Source organism: Lepidochelys kempii, chromosome 24, assembly GCF_965140285.1.
Source record: "Lepidochelys kempii isolate rLepKem1 chromosome 24, rLepKem1.hap1, whole genome shotgun sequence".
NCBI lineage: Eukaryota > Metazoa > Chordata > Testudines > Cheloniidae > Lepidochelys > Lepidochelys kempii.
Genome location: NC_136403.1, coordinates 5,867,854 through 5,883,682, shown reverse-complemented (window position 1 = coordinate 5,883,682; position 15,829 = coordinate 5,867,854). Strand labels below are relative to the sequence as shown.

Here is a 15,829-nt window from a genome sequence, read left to right as displayed (position 1 = left end):
GTTGTTATGATTTCCTCTGGGGGAGAAGTAAAGGGGAGGCAGGTGCATTGTGTTGGGGGAGTTAGACAAATCCCTGGCCATTGAGGGGTGCAGGGGGGAGGCAGGGGGCTGAGTTATGAGGCGATTGGCGTACTGGATTGGGTGGACTGGATGAAGGGGTGCTGATTTGGGGGACTGGGAGATAGGAGCTGGAGGAAGGGGGACTCTGGTCCTAGCCCAGGGATAGGCCTGCTGGAGAATCGTCTCTGTAACAGGCAGGGAAGGGGCGCGGGCCGGGGGCTACGGGCAGAACAGCTGCTGCCCTTCCTCTGCTGGGCTCTAGGGGGCGCAGCCATACCGCCTTGGTTTCTCCAAGTTTGACCCCTGGGCGCCACCGTTTCGTTCCCGGAAGTGGCTGCAACCGTCTCGCCTGTGACCGGCGGGGACTTCAACACCCCCCTCCCCGGGAACGGAGCGACCCGCCCTCCTCCGGTTTAGACTCCTGCACCAAGAGGTCCTAGGCGGAGCTGCACCGGGAGGCCCAAGGCGGAGCCCCCCCCCCGCAGACAGAGCCCCCCCCCGGCGGAGCTGCACCGGGAGGCCCAAGGCGGAGCCCCCCCCCCCCCCCGCAGACAGAGCCCCCCCCCGGCGGAGCTGCACCGGGAGGCCCAAGGCGGAGCCCCCCCCCCCCCGCAGACAGAGCCCCCCCCCCGGCGGAGCTGCACCGGGAGGCCCAAGGCGGAGCCCCCCCCCCCCCCGCAGACAGAGCCCCCCCCCCCGGCGGAGCTGCACCGGGAGGCCCAAGGCGGAGCCCCCCCCCCCCCGCAGACAGAGCCCCCCCCCCGGCGGAGCTGCACCGGGAGGCCCAAGGCGGAGCCCCCCCCCCCCCGCAGACAGAGCCCCCCCCCGGCGGAGCTGCACCGGGAGGCCCAAGGCGGAGCCCCCCCCCCCCCCCGGCAGGCAGAGCCCCCCCCCGGCGGAGCTGCACCGGGAGGCCCAAGGCGGAGCCCCCCCCCCCCCGCAGACAGAGCCCCCCCCCCGGCGGAGCTGCACCGGGAGGCCCAAGGCGGAGCCCCCCCCCCCGCAGGCAGAGCCCCCCCCCCCGGCGGAGCTGCACCGGGAGGCCCAGGGGAGGAGGGAGAGAGGAGCTCCCCTAGGAAGCCCCGAAGACCTCGGGCCTGGCTGTGCCTGGAGGAGGGCCACCAGCACCATGGATTTCTGGGTGCAGTTCAGTGCCCAGAGCCAAGCCAAGGAGCGGGTTTTCAGGTGCGGTATCAGCCCCTCAAAATGTGTGGGGGAAGTCTGGGGCCTAACAAGCCAAGGGTTGCCGGTGAGTAGCGGGGTCGGACCTGCGCCAGAGGGAAGGGATTGCGGTGACCCTGGGGTGAATCCTGGCTTTGTGGGATCCTCCCGGGAGTGGTGCCTGCATTCAATCGACAGGCCCTGTGAAATGCCATTGTGACATTAGTGTCAGAACAGTGACATGTTGCAGCAAATGCGCCACGAGAGTTAGACCTGGTCTGCAGGTCAAAGTTTTGCTGGCGTACCGGTATCAGGAGTGTGGGGGGGAATCACACCCTGAACCCACTAGCTATGCCAGCAAAAGCCTCTGTGTAGATTTAAGTAGCCAGGGGTAGCTCTGTTAGTCTGTATCCACAAAAACAGCAAGGAGTCCGGTGGCACCTTAAAGACTAACAGATTTATTTGGGCATAAGCTTTCGTGGGTAAAAACCCACTTCTTCAGATGCATGGAGTGAAAATTACAGCTGCAGGCATTATGTACTGACATATGCCTCCATCTGTAATTTTCACTCCATGCATCTGAAGAACTGGATTTTTACGCACAAAAGCTTATGCCCAAATAAATCTGTTAGTCTTTAAGGTGCCACCGGACCCCTTGTTGTTTGTGTAGATTTAGTTACAGTGGCAAAAAAGTCCTTTTGGGTATGTCTATGCAGCCTGCAGCAGCGAGCCTCCCCCAGCCTGGATCAACAGACTTGAGGTTACCTTTGTGTGCTAGCACTCTGAAAAAGTTGTGTAGACCATGCTTTGTTAGTTGCATCCCAGGCTCTGAACCCGAGGGGTGAGGGTGGGCTTCCGAGCCCATGCTCCAGCCTGAGCTGCAACTTCAAAATGCTGTCTGTACAGCAATTTTGAGGATGCTGGCGTGAACTCCTCAAGCTTGAGTCTGTTGATCTGGGCTGGGAAGCTCTCTGTTGCAAGCTGCATAGACGTTCCCTTTGTCAGTACAGCCTGCTTCATTCAGGAAACTAGTATAAGCTATACAGTACCAGCAAATGATCTTTTTTGCCAGTATAAGTTATATCTCTAGTAGGAAGCTTAGCCGGTATAGCTATACAACAAACCCTTTCTAGCCTAGACAAGGCATCGGTCCCTGTGGAATCCTAATCACTTGCTGTTTTTGTTGGCTCACCAGAAGAACGCTTGGCCTCTCCCTTCTTTCCCCAATCCTTGTGATTTTCATGGATTTTCAGGGCTGAGGTTTGTGCAGGACAGAGGCAAACTTGTATGATAATCAACGGGTGTCTTGGGAATTTGGCCAGACCAATAGTCCCATCTAAGGGCTTATCTGCACAAAAAGTTGTTACCACTTTAACTGTCCTAGTATGGTAAACACGTACAACCACTGTAGCGTGGGCACAGTTACACCAGTATAGCTTATGGGAAGGGAAATAAGCTATACTAGCCTAAGGCACCTTTAAAACGGTGTAACTGCATCCACTCTGGGGATTGTCCTGATATAACTTTCTGTTAAAAACTACACTTCTAACCAACAGTTATACTGGTAAACAACCTATGTGTTGACCAGGCCTAAGTCTGGTTTCCCCAATGCCCATGGCATCTTATGGTTTATGTCCCAGGGAATGGTCATGTGCCAGATTATCCTCTGGGCTTGTGGGAAAGTCTTTCCTTCTTGACTCCTAGCTCATACCCTGAAGAATGAGACTCAATAGATGAAATTTTATTATAGCTACAAATCTTTGAGATCGGCACCTAATATTTTAAAAAAGAGACTTAAGCTATTTGTCTGGTGGGGGGAAAAAGCAACAAAACCACCAAACCTACAGGAGTGTTTCTAAACCTATTCAGGCTGGCGACCCCTTGAAATCCCTTTATATTGACAATAAAAATAAGAGTAAGAAATGTATCCGTGATAACGGTGTTACATCTGTGTAATTGATGTGTGTGTGTGTGTGTGTGTTAAGAGGCTGACAGAGAATATTTGGCCTTGAAGAGGAGGGGAGTGGGGGAATGAGATTTGCTTTGCTTTAGACTGTAATAACACTTTCAGTGCCTCGCCATCTCCCTGATTGTCTTTCATCTCTCTTCTGTTGAGAAACACTTCCCTACAGTATCAAGTTCCACTAGTTGATCTTTTTTTATGCCATGTATATTTCTGTTTATCTATTTTAAACGTGTTGCTTTTAAATTTTCAGTGGCTCTTTGGTCTTGTAATCCTGCAAAATACCTTTGCTGGGCAATAGTTATTATATATAATGCACCTCTGTTAGATTTCCCCTCCTATACAGGCCAAAAAATCCTATTCTTCTGTAATGTCATGTTGTTTTTCTGTGGAGCTGGAATTACCTTGCAATGAACTGGTTAAGCAATAAATAGAGAAGGCCGGGGTATAGCAAGCCCTGTAGGTAAGCAGCGAGAAGCTAGTGTTTTCCTGCCTGGAAGCGGCATTGGTCTTGCATATCCCCTTGAAAACCCTCGTCCCAGCCTAGAGAGAGGTTGACAGCATAGAGGATTTCTTTGCTTGTGAAATCAATTCACTAGTCATGCTTTTCCCTATGTTCTGGAAAAGCTGGGCTTCCATTTTTTAAAAAAAAGTTTCCATAATCATTGTGGGGTTAGATTTAAATTCTGGTCATTAATAAGCATTTTTTCCCCAATGGAGCAGGCAAGTTTGGGCATATGTAGGTTTTTTCAGCCAGCCAGAAATGAGAAACGTTTAAAAGATTCTTCTTATGAATTTGTTTTCTTGGTAGCTTGTTTTTACTTGTATTCTGTGGCGAATCAAAGGAGGGTGAAGCTTTATGATGCATTTGGGGCAGAGTCTGTCTTTTTGTTCTGTGTTTGTACATGACTAGCAGCCTGGGATCAATGTCGATGGTTGGAGCTCCTAGGTGCTACTGCATTGCAAATAATAAATAATATTTATTACAGTTTGAAAAATACTCAACAAAGTTCCCCGTTAGTCACTAGAAAAAGCAGTGTGTGCTGGATCAGACCCCTGTAGGGGAACTGCTGTCAAGATAATTATGTAGTTTTAAACAAATTCTTTTCTTACGTTATTAATAGCACCAATTCTGTGACTAGTTTAGTCTCCCAATAAACAATGGAAAACTTCTTAGGCAACCAAAGAGAAAAAACAAGCCTAACCTCTCTGTCTAAATCGAACAGAGACAGTTTGATGGACTCCAGTTTGTGTCAGAAAAGCCTCTAGATTAGGAAAAAGCCATGCATGGGCATTTTGGGGGAAAGTGTGTTTGTGGTCTAATAAATATTAGTATAGAATGGGGAATTAGGACACCTGATTTCTGTTCACAGCTCCATAAGGGAATGTTGGCTAGTAGTTAGAACTGAGGACTGGGTGCCAGGGCTCCTGGGTTTATTTCTGGCACCCGTGATTTCTTGTATAGTTTCTTAACTGTGTTGTGCCTCAGTTTTCCCTTTTGTAAAATAGGGATAATACCTATCAGGATGTTGTAATGCTTTATTGTAAAGTGCTTTGGGATTGGTGGATAGAAAGGTGCTCTTAAAAGAAAAGAATTAGCTAGTGCAAACTAGTATCTTAAAAAGATTATTTGTTTTGACTGCTGGGTGGGAATGAAAACCATGAAGAAGACAGTTTGATAATCCCCTCTGAACAAATGACTAATAAACCCTTAAGACCAAGGCATTGAAACGCTTGTTGTCCCTTTGCTATGAAGTTAATGGGCAGCTTCTGGGATGCGCAGGATCTGACATCAGAGTTTTCAGCGCCACATGATCGCGATTGGAAATACCTTCTAGAAGCAGGTTTCAGAGTAACAGCCGTGTTAGTCTGTATTCGCAAAAAGAAAAGGAGTACTTGTGGCACCTTAGAGACTAACCAATTTACAGTGGGGTGGGAGGAGGTATTGGTTCATATTCTCTGTGTATATATAAAGTCTGCTGCAGTTTCCACGATATGCATCTGATGAAGTGAGCTGTAGCTCACGAAAGCTTATGCTCTAATAAATTGGTTAGTCTCTAAGGTGCCACAAGTACTCCTTTTCTTCTAGAAGCAGGTTACTCCTGCACGAAGCAGATGTTCAAGAACCTAAAATTTCTGATTTCATCGATTTCAGGATTTCATAGTTTCCAAGGCCAGAAGGGACCACTGTTATAATTTCATCTGACCTCCTGTATAATACAGGCCTTAGAACTTCCCCAAAATAATTCCTGATTTGCTTTGTTTGGTCCCAGAGCTGGGGTAACAAATCACTGCTAGACTCAGGAGACACTGACAGATTTAAAGGTATGATATATTATGAACCATTGGGTCTAAAAGTGATGTATTCTTCTGGAGAGCTGGGATTCTTAACTTTCCAGTGATGGTGGTAGTAATATTTATTTCTTTTAGAGTAGTACCTACAAGCCCCCACCAAGATCCGGACTCCATAGTGCCAAGCGTTGTGCGTGCAGACAAGACACAGAGTGGGAGGGGAAATGAGCAGGAGACGGGAAGTGGTTTGCCCAGAGTCAGTGGAAAAGCTGGGAATAAAACCCAGGTCTTTTGGCTTCCAGCCCAGGACTTTATCCACTGAACCACACCAGGTCTCAGTGGTATATAAAGTGTCCACTCCTAACTTGGACAGTTTGAGCTAGGCTGCAACATAGGGTGCTCAACACAGGAACAATGAGCTAGCTCACGAGGAACACAGTGGAACAGGTTAAACTAGTTTCACTGTCCAATAAACTTCTTATTTGTGTCACACAGCCCTTAAATGCCCCACTCTAAGACCAGGGCTCCATTGTGATGGGTGCTAGACAAACAAGTAAAGACAGTCCCTGCTGCAGAGAGCACAGTCAAGGGTTGTGACAAGATGCAGCTGTGGAAGAAGCAGATAAAGGGGGTGTGATGGAAGAATGGGGTAGTGGAGAAATCTAACATGAAGTGACTTTTGTTGTCTTGTTTTAATAATCTAAGGCAGGTGTTCTCACAGTCAAAGTGTAGACTACATCTTAGTAGGAAGTGTCTTCAGTAATGCTAACCACAGTGCTGAAAAATGACGAGTCTGGTCCCTGCAAAATTATGAAATTGTCATAGAAATCATGATATTTAAGGGAGAGAACTTGGTTCTTTGTATTTGCTGTCTAGTTTTCTGAGCCTTTAGAGCTAGAAACTTCCTTTTTATTTTACATTTTAAGATGAGATTCTCCCGTAATTCCAAGACTCCTGGAGCTGGAACTTGAAGGAAAATAGCAAAAACCGTGAGGCTGGCAAAACAATCTCGAGAGTTCGCAACACTGGTCACTCCTCCCTCTGCAAACATGCCTCGATCCTGCCCTTCCACAAAGAGTGATGTCCTGTTTCCATGACCCACATGGGTTCTTGGTCTTTGCAGGTTTGGGCCAGATTCTGAGACACGCAGCATTTAAGTTGCTGGGAGTTGGGGTGCTCAAGCGCCGCCTTGTATCAAACCTGGTTCCTGTACTCACAAATGGGGCCATTATTTGTGAGACACATTCATTCATTTCAGTTTGATCTAATGTTGAATTGCTTCCGTAATGTTTTGTCTTCCTCCCTTGAATTCTCCATGAACATACACTTCTTTTCCCTGTCTAACGCAAGCATGATCAGCAGGCATGTTACATATTTTTCCTAGCTTTGCTTGCTTTTATTCAGATGATGTTTATCTGCTTGAAGTGTTTCCAATTGCTCTGTCTCCCCCCCACCCCCCCGCTCCAACTCCAGCCTCATCTGGTTCCTCTTCCTTAGCAATCCCTTGGAATTACATGATTTGAACAGGAAAAACCTCATTGTCACAAGATGGGGGGTGAGGGTGCAATCCTCTCATTTTCTCTCCCAAACCCAGTTTAGGTTTGCTCCCTTAAACCTGTTGCAGCTGCATTCCTTCCTGCTGAACAGGGCTGGGTTTGGGCTCTTCCAAGGATCATCTTAGGAGTGACAAATCATGACCACAACTGGCACTAATTGGGCCCCCTTCTCAGCAGAGAGGCTGGGGACTGCATTGGTTATGGAGACTAGACACTGTTGCCCAGGGTGGAATTGAAGCTCGTTGGCGGGAGAAAGCTGACTAGGCTGTCCCTTTTCTGGGGATAAACAGCAGATCAAATCATGGATATCGATGTGACGCATTCTGGGAGGACTAAATTCATTTGAAAGAGCAGTTCAAGATCAGACAGTAATGTTTTAAAGGTAGGCTGGGGGAGGTAACGTTTTCTAGCCAAACGTTTTATGAGGAGACAATCTGTAGAAGTCTGCTGAGATTTTTATCAGCGTCTACAGTGCGTCTCAGAACCTACTTTGATTTTTTTTTTTAATTTAAAAACAGTTTTATCTCTGTTAGGTTAAAAGTATTTGGCTTTACGCTGAGATGAAAGTGTCAGATCTGCAATTTCATACCAAGCCAGATGGTCAAACAGGGAGCTGTTTATTAAGAAGTCACATGCTCTGAAGTTTGCTAAGAATCTCCTATTTTTTCCACATACCAAAAGTCAAGGCATATGATTTGTTTTCTGATTTCTGTGTACCCTTTCCAGAAGGGTAGGGGAAGAACATATAAAAGCCTTAAAGTACCCATGATAGTACCCAGGAAATGTTTAGCAAATGCTCATGCAAAATGTTTAGCTTGTTAATGTAAGGGTAATACAGATAATTAATAATAATAATAATATAGGGGCTAGCATAATGGGGTCCTGATCTGGATCCCCAGGTTCCACTGTGAAATGACTAAAAATAATAATAATTCTCTCTTTGGGAAGCAGTTACAGCTGTAATTTGGGCCCTAGAATGGAAAACCAATCTTACAAGAGAAGACTAAAAGAGCTTGGCTTTGTCTTTAGCTTAGCAAAACCAAGGCTGAGAGGGGGATATGGTTGTGCTCTCTAAATACAGCGGGAAGAAAGAAGAGCTATTTAAGCTAAAGGACAGTGTCGGCACAAGAACAAATGGGGATAAACTGGCCAGGAATATAGGCTGGGAATGAGCTTTCTCACCAGCAGAAGAGTAAAGTTCTGGAATAGCCTCGCAGAAGGAGTTGTGGGGGCAAACAACCTCTAAGCAGTTTGAAAATGGAGCTTGATCAGTTTCTGAATGGGGTGGGATGAGGGGGTTGGCTGTGATAGCACGCACTGGACTCAATGACCCAGGAGTCCCTTTTGGTCCTAGTCCTGTGTTCCTAAATTAGGTCTTTATATCCCTAGTTAGCCCGCTAAATAAGTGGCCTCCTTTCCAGAGGTGTTGAAAATCCACGTGTGCTATGGAAATCATTGCATTGCAAGAGCTCAGCTGCAGTGAAAATCAGCCCACTTAGGACGTGATGCAGCGAGGCATTTAAACACTGGCTTCACTGGAACAACTCCCATGCATTAAATACCTTGTTGAATCAGGGTCTTATTTAGATGCCTAACTTAGGTACCCAAACTTGAAAAAGTTGAAAACCAAGGAAGGGGAGAGGGGAGGGAATTTACCCCTCTCCTCTAGGAAAGAAAATAAGTTGGAAGCTATTGAGTCTAGAGGGAGTTCTGCTTTGCTCCAGGAACTATCTTCTTAACAGAATTGAAACCGGTGCCATCAGCTGGGTTCAGAAACTGGCCCATGTTGGGTCATTTGAAAAGATGTGTAAATGCTATCCAAAGATGTGCAGCTGCAATGGGAAAGTGCTAAATATTTCAGGGTATGCCCATTCTGCATGGCAGGGATGGGGGAGGTAATGCCCCAGGATGACTTAGTTAGCCATCAGATCCTTTATGCTTTTATTTTTAAACCTAAACTCTTCAGGGTCTAACAAGCCTCAGATGAAATGAGCTAGTTGGACTCTGTGTGTGTGTGTGTGTGTGTGTGTGTGTGTGTGTGTGTGAGAGAGAGAGAGTTTCGTAGAGCTGAGAAGCGAGTTATTCTCCTCATTGGTTAGTCACTGGGCATGGGGTAGAAATGGTAAGCTTTACAGACCACTTTCTAAAGCAGCCTGTGGCCAACTTGTGGAACTCCCTGCTGTAGGAATTTCCTGGCCAGTAATAATATTGGTAATTGAATCTCATACTTCAGTATGGTGATCATTGCAGGGGTCAGGAAGAAATCTCTCTTCCCTGCCATGGGCAGCACTCCATAGATGGCCAAGCGGGGTTGGAAGAAGAGCGTGTTTCATCTTCCACTGGTGGAGGCAGGAGGCTGGGCTTGTTGGACTGATCCATTAAGGCAAATCCTGTCTCGCTAGGTGCAGTTCCTAGACTCGTTCCTATTGTCTCTTTCAGAGCCGCTCAGTATGCCTGCACTTTGCTCGGCTACACACTGCAGAAGAATGGAGCGAGTGCTGATTTCCTCAACAGGATCAAACAGCTTGAGGCTCACATGAGCTTGGGGCGCAAGCGTAAGTGAAACCTTCTTCTCAGAGGGGATGTAATGGGAGGCTTCCCGGGTCTCTGAACAAGAGAAACTCAGTTTTTCTTACCCTGCTAATTACCTTTGGTTGTAATTTTGTGCCACAATGCTCAATGGGGGTGGCCGGTGGCCCCACAGCGTGGCGTGGAAGGCAGGAGGGATGTGTCAGTTATCCCAGATCACTGACCCATTTGGCATCAGTGACTTGCTTAGTAGGTTGTGCCAACAGCAGGGAGTGTCTGGCTGACTCTTCGTTCAAGCTGCTTGATGTTCCAGTGTTCCGGCTGGGGAACTCAGCGGATGCCCTGGAGTCGGCGAAGCGAGCCATTCACCTCTCAGATGTGGTCTTGCGCTTCTGCATCACCGTCAGCAACCTGAACAGAGCCATGTACTTCGCCTGTGACAACATCCTGTGGGCGGGGAAGTCAGGTCTCCTCCCTCACATGGACCAGGAAAAGTGGAGCCAGCGGTCCTTCAGGTGAGGCTGGGCTCATGCCATTTGCTTTTCCTGGTAATGGATGATCCTGCCTGGTAAATGCGTGTGCATGTGTCAGGGGTGGAGAGTTTCTGACAAAATCTTGCTAACTACAGGTGTTGCTACAGAAATAACATGGCTCTTTTTCCCTTTTCCCTGCTCCCTGTCACTTTCCATCCCAAAGCACCTGGCTAACCTTACATACAGGAATCACTTTGCCCAGCACTGAACTGCAGCCACCTCTGGGGTGGACCATGGGAACGGTTCAATAGCTCGCAGCAATTTCTATGGCTGCAGCTCATTGAAGCAAAGCCATAGAAATTCCTTGGGAAGTGGCTAGTCGACTATAAAGACCTACTTTTGAATTTGCATAAGGCAATGGAGTTAGCACCCCTACGCTTGCAAGAAAAAATGGCCAAGGCTCTTTATTAGCAGCAGTGATAATATTTAACACAGCAAATTGCGTCTGCAGATCTCAGGGCTGCCCAGAAATGGGTAAGTATCATTATCCGTGCTTTTACACGCGAGGAAACTGAGCCACAGAGCAGCTCACCCTTCCCCCGCACTGTCCCAGGCACACAACAAGGTTACAGCAGCGCTGGGAATAGAACTGGGATCTGGTGCTGCATCCTGTGCAGTGAACCGTGCTGCTTCTGACATCCATGCAGGGTCAGTGAGGTCAGTTTAACACCCCACATGTTGGGCTGGGTGCACATGAATGTCTGGGAGGGGGGAGAATCTGCCTTGGCCATGTTGCCTTCTAATAAGGTGACCTGCCCTGTCACGCAGCTGATCCTCAGAAGGGATTCTAGTAACACTTCCCTAGCATCTGTCCAGAGATCCCAAAGCTCTTGACAGACATGAAGCCTCCTGCCCCTTTCAGGAGGTAGGGTGTGTTGCATCCGTCCAATGGCTGGCTAAAGCAAAGCACAAGAGAGATGACGGATTCGTCCACGGTCATTCCAGTCAAACCCAATCCACAGCTTTAGCCTTCAGTCCCACGTCCTGCTAGGAGATGGGAATAGAACTCAGTTGTCTCAGCCTGTAGACCGGCCGCTGAATAACACGTCCTTCTACGTTTATATTCTGATGAAGATGCTTCGGTTCTGTCCAAGCTGCCGTCGGGAGGTGTGATTGGAGCACGTGCACACCGGCCCAAGGTAGCTTGGCTAGAGCCAGGTCAGGTTCTGATGGTGACGTGGGCAGCGGCACAGGCTCGCCATGTGCTCGAGCGATCACCGCCCTTGCTGCTGCTGCTTCATGGCGATTGGTCCTTGATCCAGCTCTGTTAAAACTAGCTCAGGTATGTCTGCATGTGCTGCAGTCGCCCCCCCCATCAGCTGCAGTAACATAGCCTTAGGGGGTCACCCGCTCTTGTTGGAGTCCGTGGGAGTTTTGTCCCTTTAGTGGACAGTAAATATTGGCTGATAAACCCTCTCTCCTTCCCCCTTCTGCCTGTCAGATATTACTTCTTTGCGCTGATCCTGAACCTGAGCAGGGACGCCTATGAGATCCGGCTCCTGATGGAGCGGGAGGCATGCGGGAAGCGTCCGAAGGGCAGCGAGACCAGGCACGTGCTCCGAGCAGACAGCAGTCTCCAGCAGTTGGTGCTGAGGCTGAAAGTCCAGCTGCACCTTCTTGTGCACGTGCTGAGGAGCAACCCCCCTCTGCTTGTGGACGTGGTGAAAAATGCCTGCGATATCTTCATCCCGCTGGACAAGCTGGGGCTGTACAAGACCAGCCCGGGCTTTGTGGGGCTGTGCGGCCTTACCTCCTCCATCCTCTCTATCCTCACCATCGTTCACCCCTGGCTCAAACTTAAACCTTAATAGGGAGGACTTGCTGGTTGGTAGAGAGATGTGGAGCCTTTGCCTCTATGTTGCTGGTTCAAGGCCAGCTCAGGATGTTAGGGGCCCAAGGTTGCTACCATCCAGTGGCTGGTACACACTGAATTTTGGGGGTGGGGGCTCGATCCTGTGATAGAACAAGCGTTCACGGTCTGTCACCAGAATTGATACTAATTCACGGCCTTAGCCAGGGATTGGATGAACCATGGAGACTGAGCTCCCCTCTTGTCCCTACAGGAGTTCCGTGCCTCAGTTTCCCCATCTGTAAAGCCAGGAGGTAGCGAGTAGGGAGGCCTTTGTTGCTGTTGCCCATGTTCTACCTGGTCTATGGATACAGAGTGGACTTCGGTCTCTGCGGCTGGTCCATCTGGCACCTTTCACGTGGAAGTCCTTTTTTAAATATAACACTTGAAGTATTGTGAGTAACAAGTGCCTGGAGTTCATGGCTAGAGACTCCTGAGGCGAATTGCTAAGCCCCGGTTTATTAGGCATGCCAGATAACTTTGAAAGATGCCGGGGAAGCTTGCTGAGTAGTGGCACTTAACAGTGATGACATGGTATGTCCTAATGTGTGCTGGTGGAGTGCAGGCTGCAGCATTCCCAGCCGTTTCCTTTGGATGCCGTCCCCAGTTCCGACACCTCCGCCGTGCCTGGAAACCGTGGATTTTCCTGCTGCCCTGGCAGCAACATTAGGTTAGGTTTGATGCTAGTAAAACGAAGGTAAACAGCAATATTCAGTCTCTCCTCCTGCCTCTCCTATTTGTTTCAGCCTTGCTCTGTTTTTCCATTGTTTATAAAGCACGCAGGGATGTTCAGGCGTGGAGCAGGGTGACCTGTGAAAGCGGGTAAGTGAAACTGACATGATGCGCACCAATTTGCAGCAATGCATAGAGACCGTAAGATGGGGTGTAATCTCAGCACAGGGACAGGACTGAGGACTCCTGGCTCTGTTTTTTTTTTCTTGTGCCCTGAATGACTGTGGACCTTCATGTCTCTGTGCCTCACTTCCCCGTCTGTAAAGTAGGAATGACACAGACCTACCCTCCTGTTCACCCAGCTAGCCAAATGCTCACCCAGCTGTTTTTTTAATGGCTTCTTTGGTGTACTTTAATAAACTGGAGAGGAGGAGAAAACAAATGGTGCAATGCTAACTTTGAATGGAAATCTGTATTGAGATTGTTTTCATAATAAAAGTACGTGCTGATCTGAAATTACCATTTTACTGGAGTCTATCAAGTTCTGTTTCTCTGTGCAAAGTCAGAACATCAATGCAGCCCTCTAGACTGTTGGCTGATCTGGCTGCAGAGAGATTTTTATCACCCAACAATGGGTAGTCTCAGACCAAGGACTGCATTTATATCTAAAGCCACTACGTTCTTCGGTGATCCCTGTTAATTATGTATGTAGGGTAATGAGAATGATCTCGCTTGCGTTTAACCTGTCGCGGGCTGTACACATGGATGCTCTTATCGATCAGTGCTCTTCTTCCATGCCTTCAGGACTCATCCGCATCCACCCACCCTTCCTTACATGCATCCCAGAGCACTGTCTATTGCTGCATTAGGACTCAGAATCACTGCTGCCCTTGTGAAGAAAACCCCTGGTTGTGCACGTACATACACAAATATTCATTCACCCAGGTAATTCTGATTTTAGCTGCCTTGAACTATGATAAGCTATAGCAAGAGAAAACTGATGGCTTGTTAGCCAAATTGCAAGGGGTTATAAGAGGAACTGGGCTCCAGACTTTCAGTTGGGTCACAGCTCTGCCACCGCCTGCCAAATGAAGATGTTTTAAATTGTCAAGGTAAAATGTAAGTACAGTTGTCTTTGTGGATATCTGTGCCTTGTATGCAGGTGTTAATCTCCATCTGAGTACAGAGCCTGTAGAAGATCACATATCAATAAGAATAACGTAGCTGTTAAGTGGCGTTATTGCATAATGTTAGATGTAGCCCGGACACTTTGTAATGTTGGTGAAGGAGGGAGTAGAGCGAACATAAATCAGTTAAATGGGTGGGGGTGATGCTAAGTAAAAATATCTCACTAAATTGTTTTCAGTCTATTTATTAACATGCTCTTCTGCCTCTAGCAAACCCAGCTGCCAGCAGCTTCTTTATACGGTTAACATGAAGGTTTGACATTTTAGAGCAATATTGTTAAATTCCTTGAAGTTTAAAATGTACAATAGACAGCCGCAAAGTGTCTCTAACAATCACGTTGTCAGTTTGATGTAAATACTGTACAATTAAGTTGTTAATAGTTTAAAAAGAGAGACAAGGTGGGAGAGGTAGTATCTTTTATTGGACCAACTTTTGGTGAAAGACAAGCTTTTGTGCTTACACCGAGCTCTTCCTCAGGTTTAAGAAAACATAGGGCAGTTTGCAAACTAATGAATTAAAAAGCAAAGCTGCTGCTATTTTCCTGTCATCTTGTGTCTCTTAATTTGTGACAGATGCTTATTTTGGGGGAGGCAGCATTCACATAGTAATTTACAAGGGCAAGGAGGATTGGAGCCATTACAGCGGGGTTGTAGTTGGGAGCACGGTTTGGACATAAGAATGGCCATACTGGGCCAGACCAAAGGTCCATCTAGCCCAGTATCCTGTCTTCTGATAGTGGCCAGTGCCAGGTGCCCCAGAGGGAATGAATAGAACAGGTAATCATCAAGTGATCCATCCCCTGTCACCCATTCCCAGATTCTGGCAAACAGAGGCTAGGGACACCATCCCTGCCCATCCTGGCTAATAGCACTTGATGGACCTATCCTCCATGAATTTATCTACTTCTTTTTTGAACCCTGTTATAGTCTTGGCCTTCACAACATCCTCTGGCAAGGAGTTCCACAGACTGACTGTGTGTTGTGTGAAAAAGTACTTCCTTTTGTTTGTTTTAAACCTGCTGCCTATTAATTTCATTTGGTGATCCCTAGTTCTTGTGTTCTGAGGAGTAAATAACACTTCCTTGTTTACTTTCTCCACACCAGTCATAATTTTATAGACCTCTATCATATTCCCCCTTAGTCCTCTCTTTGAAAAGTCCCAGTCTTAGTGATCTCTCCTCATACATACAGCTGAGTGCATTCCAAAGGTAAAACATTGGCTATTCATAGATCTTATGTGAGCAATGGATAAAAGTCCTCCCCTGGCAGAGATGATCAGACTTTGCACTTCTGTTGCAAAGCCGGTATGGTCCAGCAGATTGGCCACTGAACTGGAGCTCATGAGAACTAGAGAGAGGAAAACGAGGCAAAGAGAAGGGAAGTAACTTATTCACAAAGCAAGTCAGTGGCAGAGCATACCCAGTAAGTAGGGCACTGGACTGGGAGTGGCATTCACCACCTGTTGCCACTGTTCCTTAGAAAAGTCACGTCTGATGTACTGTCTGAGAAGCTCAACTATTTCAGCAAAGGGGCATTTTGATTTTTGCCAGCATTTTTGAGGCGGCTTTAAGATGACCTTGTGAAGTAAGCTGTCCTGATAGGTGGCCCTGCCTTCATGCCCAGTCATGGGGAGATCTATACCAGTCGAGAGCAGAAGGTTGGAAACTGACGTTGTCCGGGTCCCACCAGTGTTGGTCATGGCCACAGTGACGACTGGAGCTCCAAGCTGCTACACTGCATTTGGCAGATGCAATACTTAAGTCATGGGTAGATATCCATGAGGTTAGAGCACAAGTGGCCGGCAAGCTGAGAAGGGGTATGACTCTTGACTGGATTTTAGTTCGTGTCTTCTCAATGTGTTGTCAACAGGACCCAGAGCAGTCGAGCTTTATCCCCAGATAAGTAGGGTATGGTTCAAAAACGATTGGCGGATAGGTGAAAGGGGCCCGCAAAATAACAAACCGGTCTTCCCAGCGTCCCTCCGGGCATCACCCTGAATCTATTCCTAATTAGGCTGTTTTGCAGAC

At 47.8% G+C, this 15,829-nt stretch overlaps 1 protein-coding gene across 1 annotated transcript; it reads left to right on the top strand.

The window, feature by feature from the left end:
• The first annotated feature begins 958 nt into the window (after positions 1-958).
• Positions 959-14,457, top strand: PEX11B (peroxisomal biogenesis factor 11 beta). Its single transcript, XM_073322667.2, has 4 exons — positions 959-1,245; positions 9,472-9,587; positions 9,875-10,076; positions 11,536-14,457. Exons 1-4 carry the CDS (start codon positions 1,190-1,192, stop codon positions 11,900-11,902), a joined length of 741 nt encoding a protein of 246 aa, XP_073178768.1. The 5' UTR covers positions 959-1,189; the 3' UTR covers positions 11,903-14,457.
• Positions 14,458-15,829: the final 1,372 nt, after the last annotated feature.

Excerpts from the sequence above, each read along its gene's own strand:
- PEX11B (XM_073322667.2), top strand. The coding sequence starts at position 1,190 with ATGGATTTCTGGGTGCAGTTCAGTGCCCAGAGCCAAGCCAAGGAGCGG. Across the intron at positions 1,246-9,471 it reads GCCAAGGAGCGGGTTTTCAG|AGCCGCTCAGTATGCCTGCA; the intron begins GTGCGGTATCAG and ends TGTCTCTTTCAG. Across the intron at positions 9,588-9,874 it reads CATGAGCTTGGGGCGCAAGC|TGTTCCGGCTGGGGAACTCA; the intron begins GTAAGTGAAACC and ends TTGATGTTCCAG.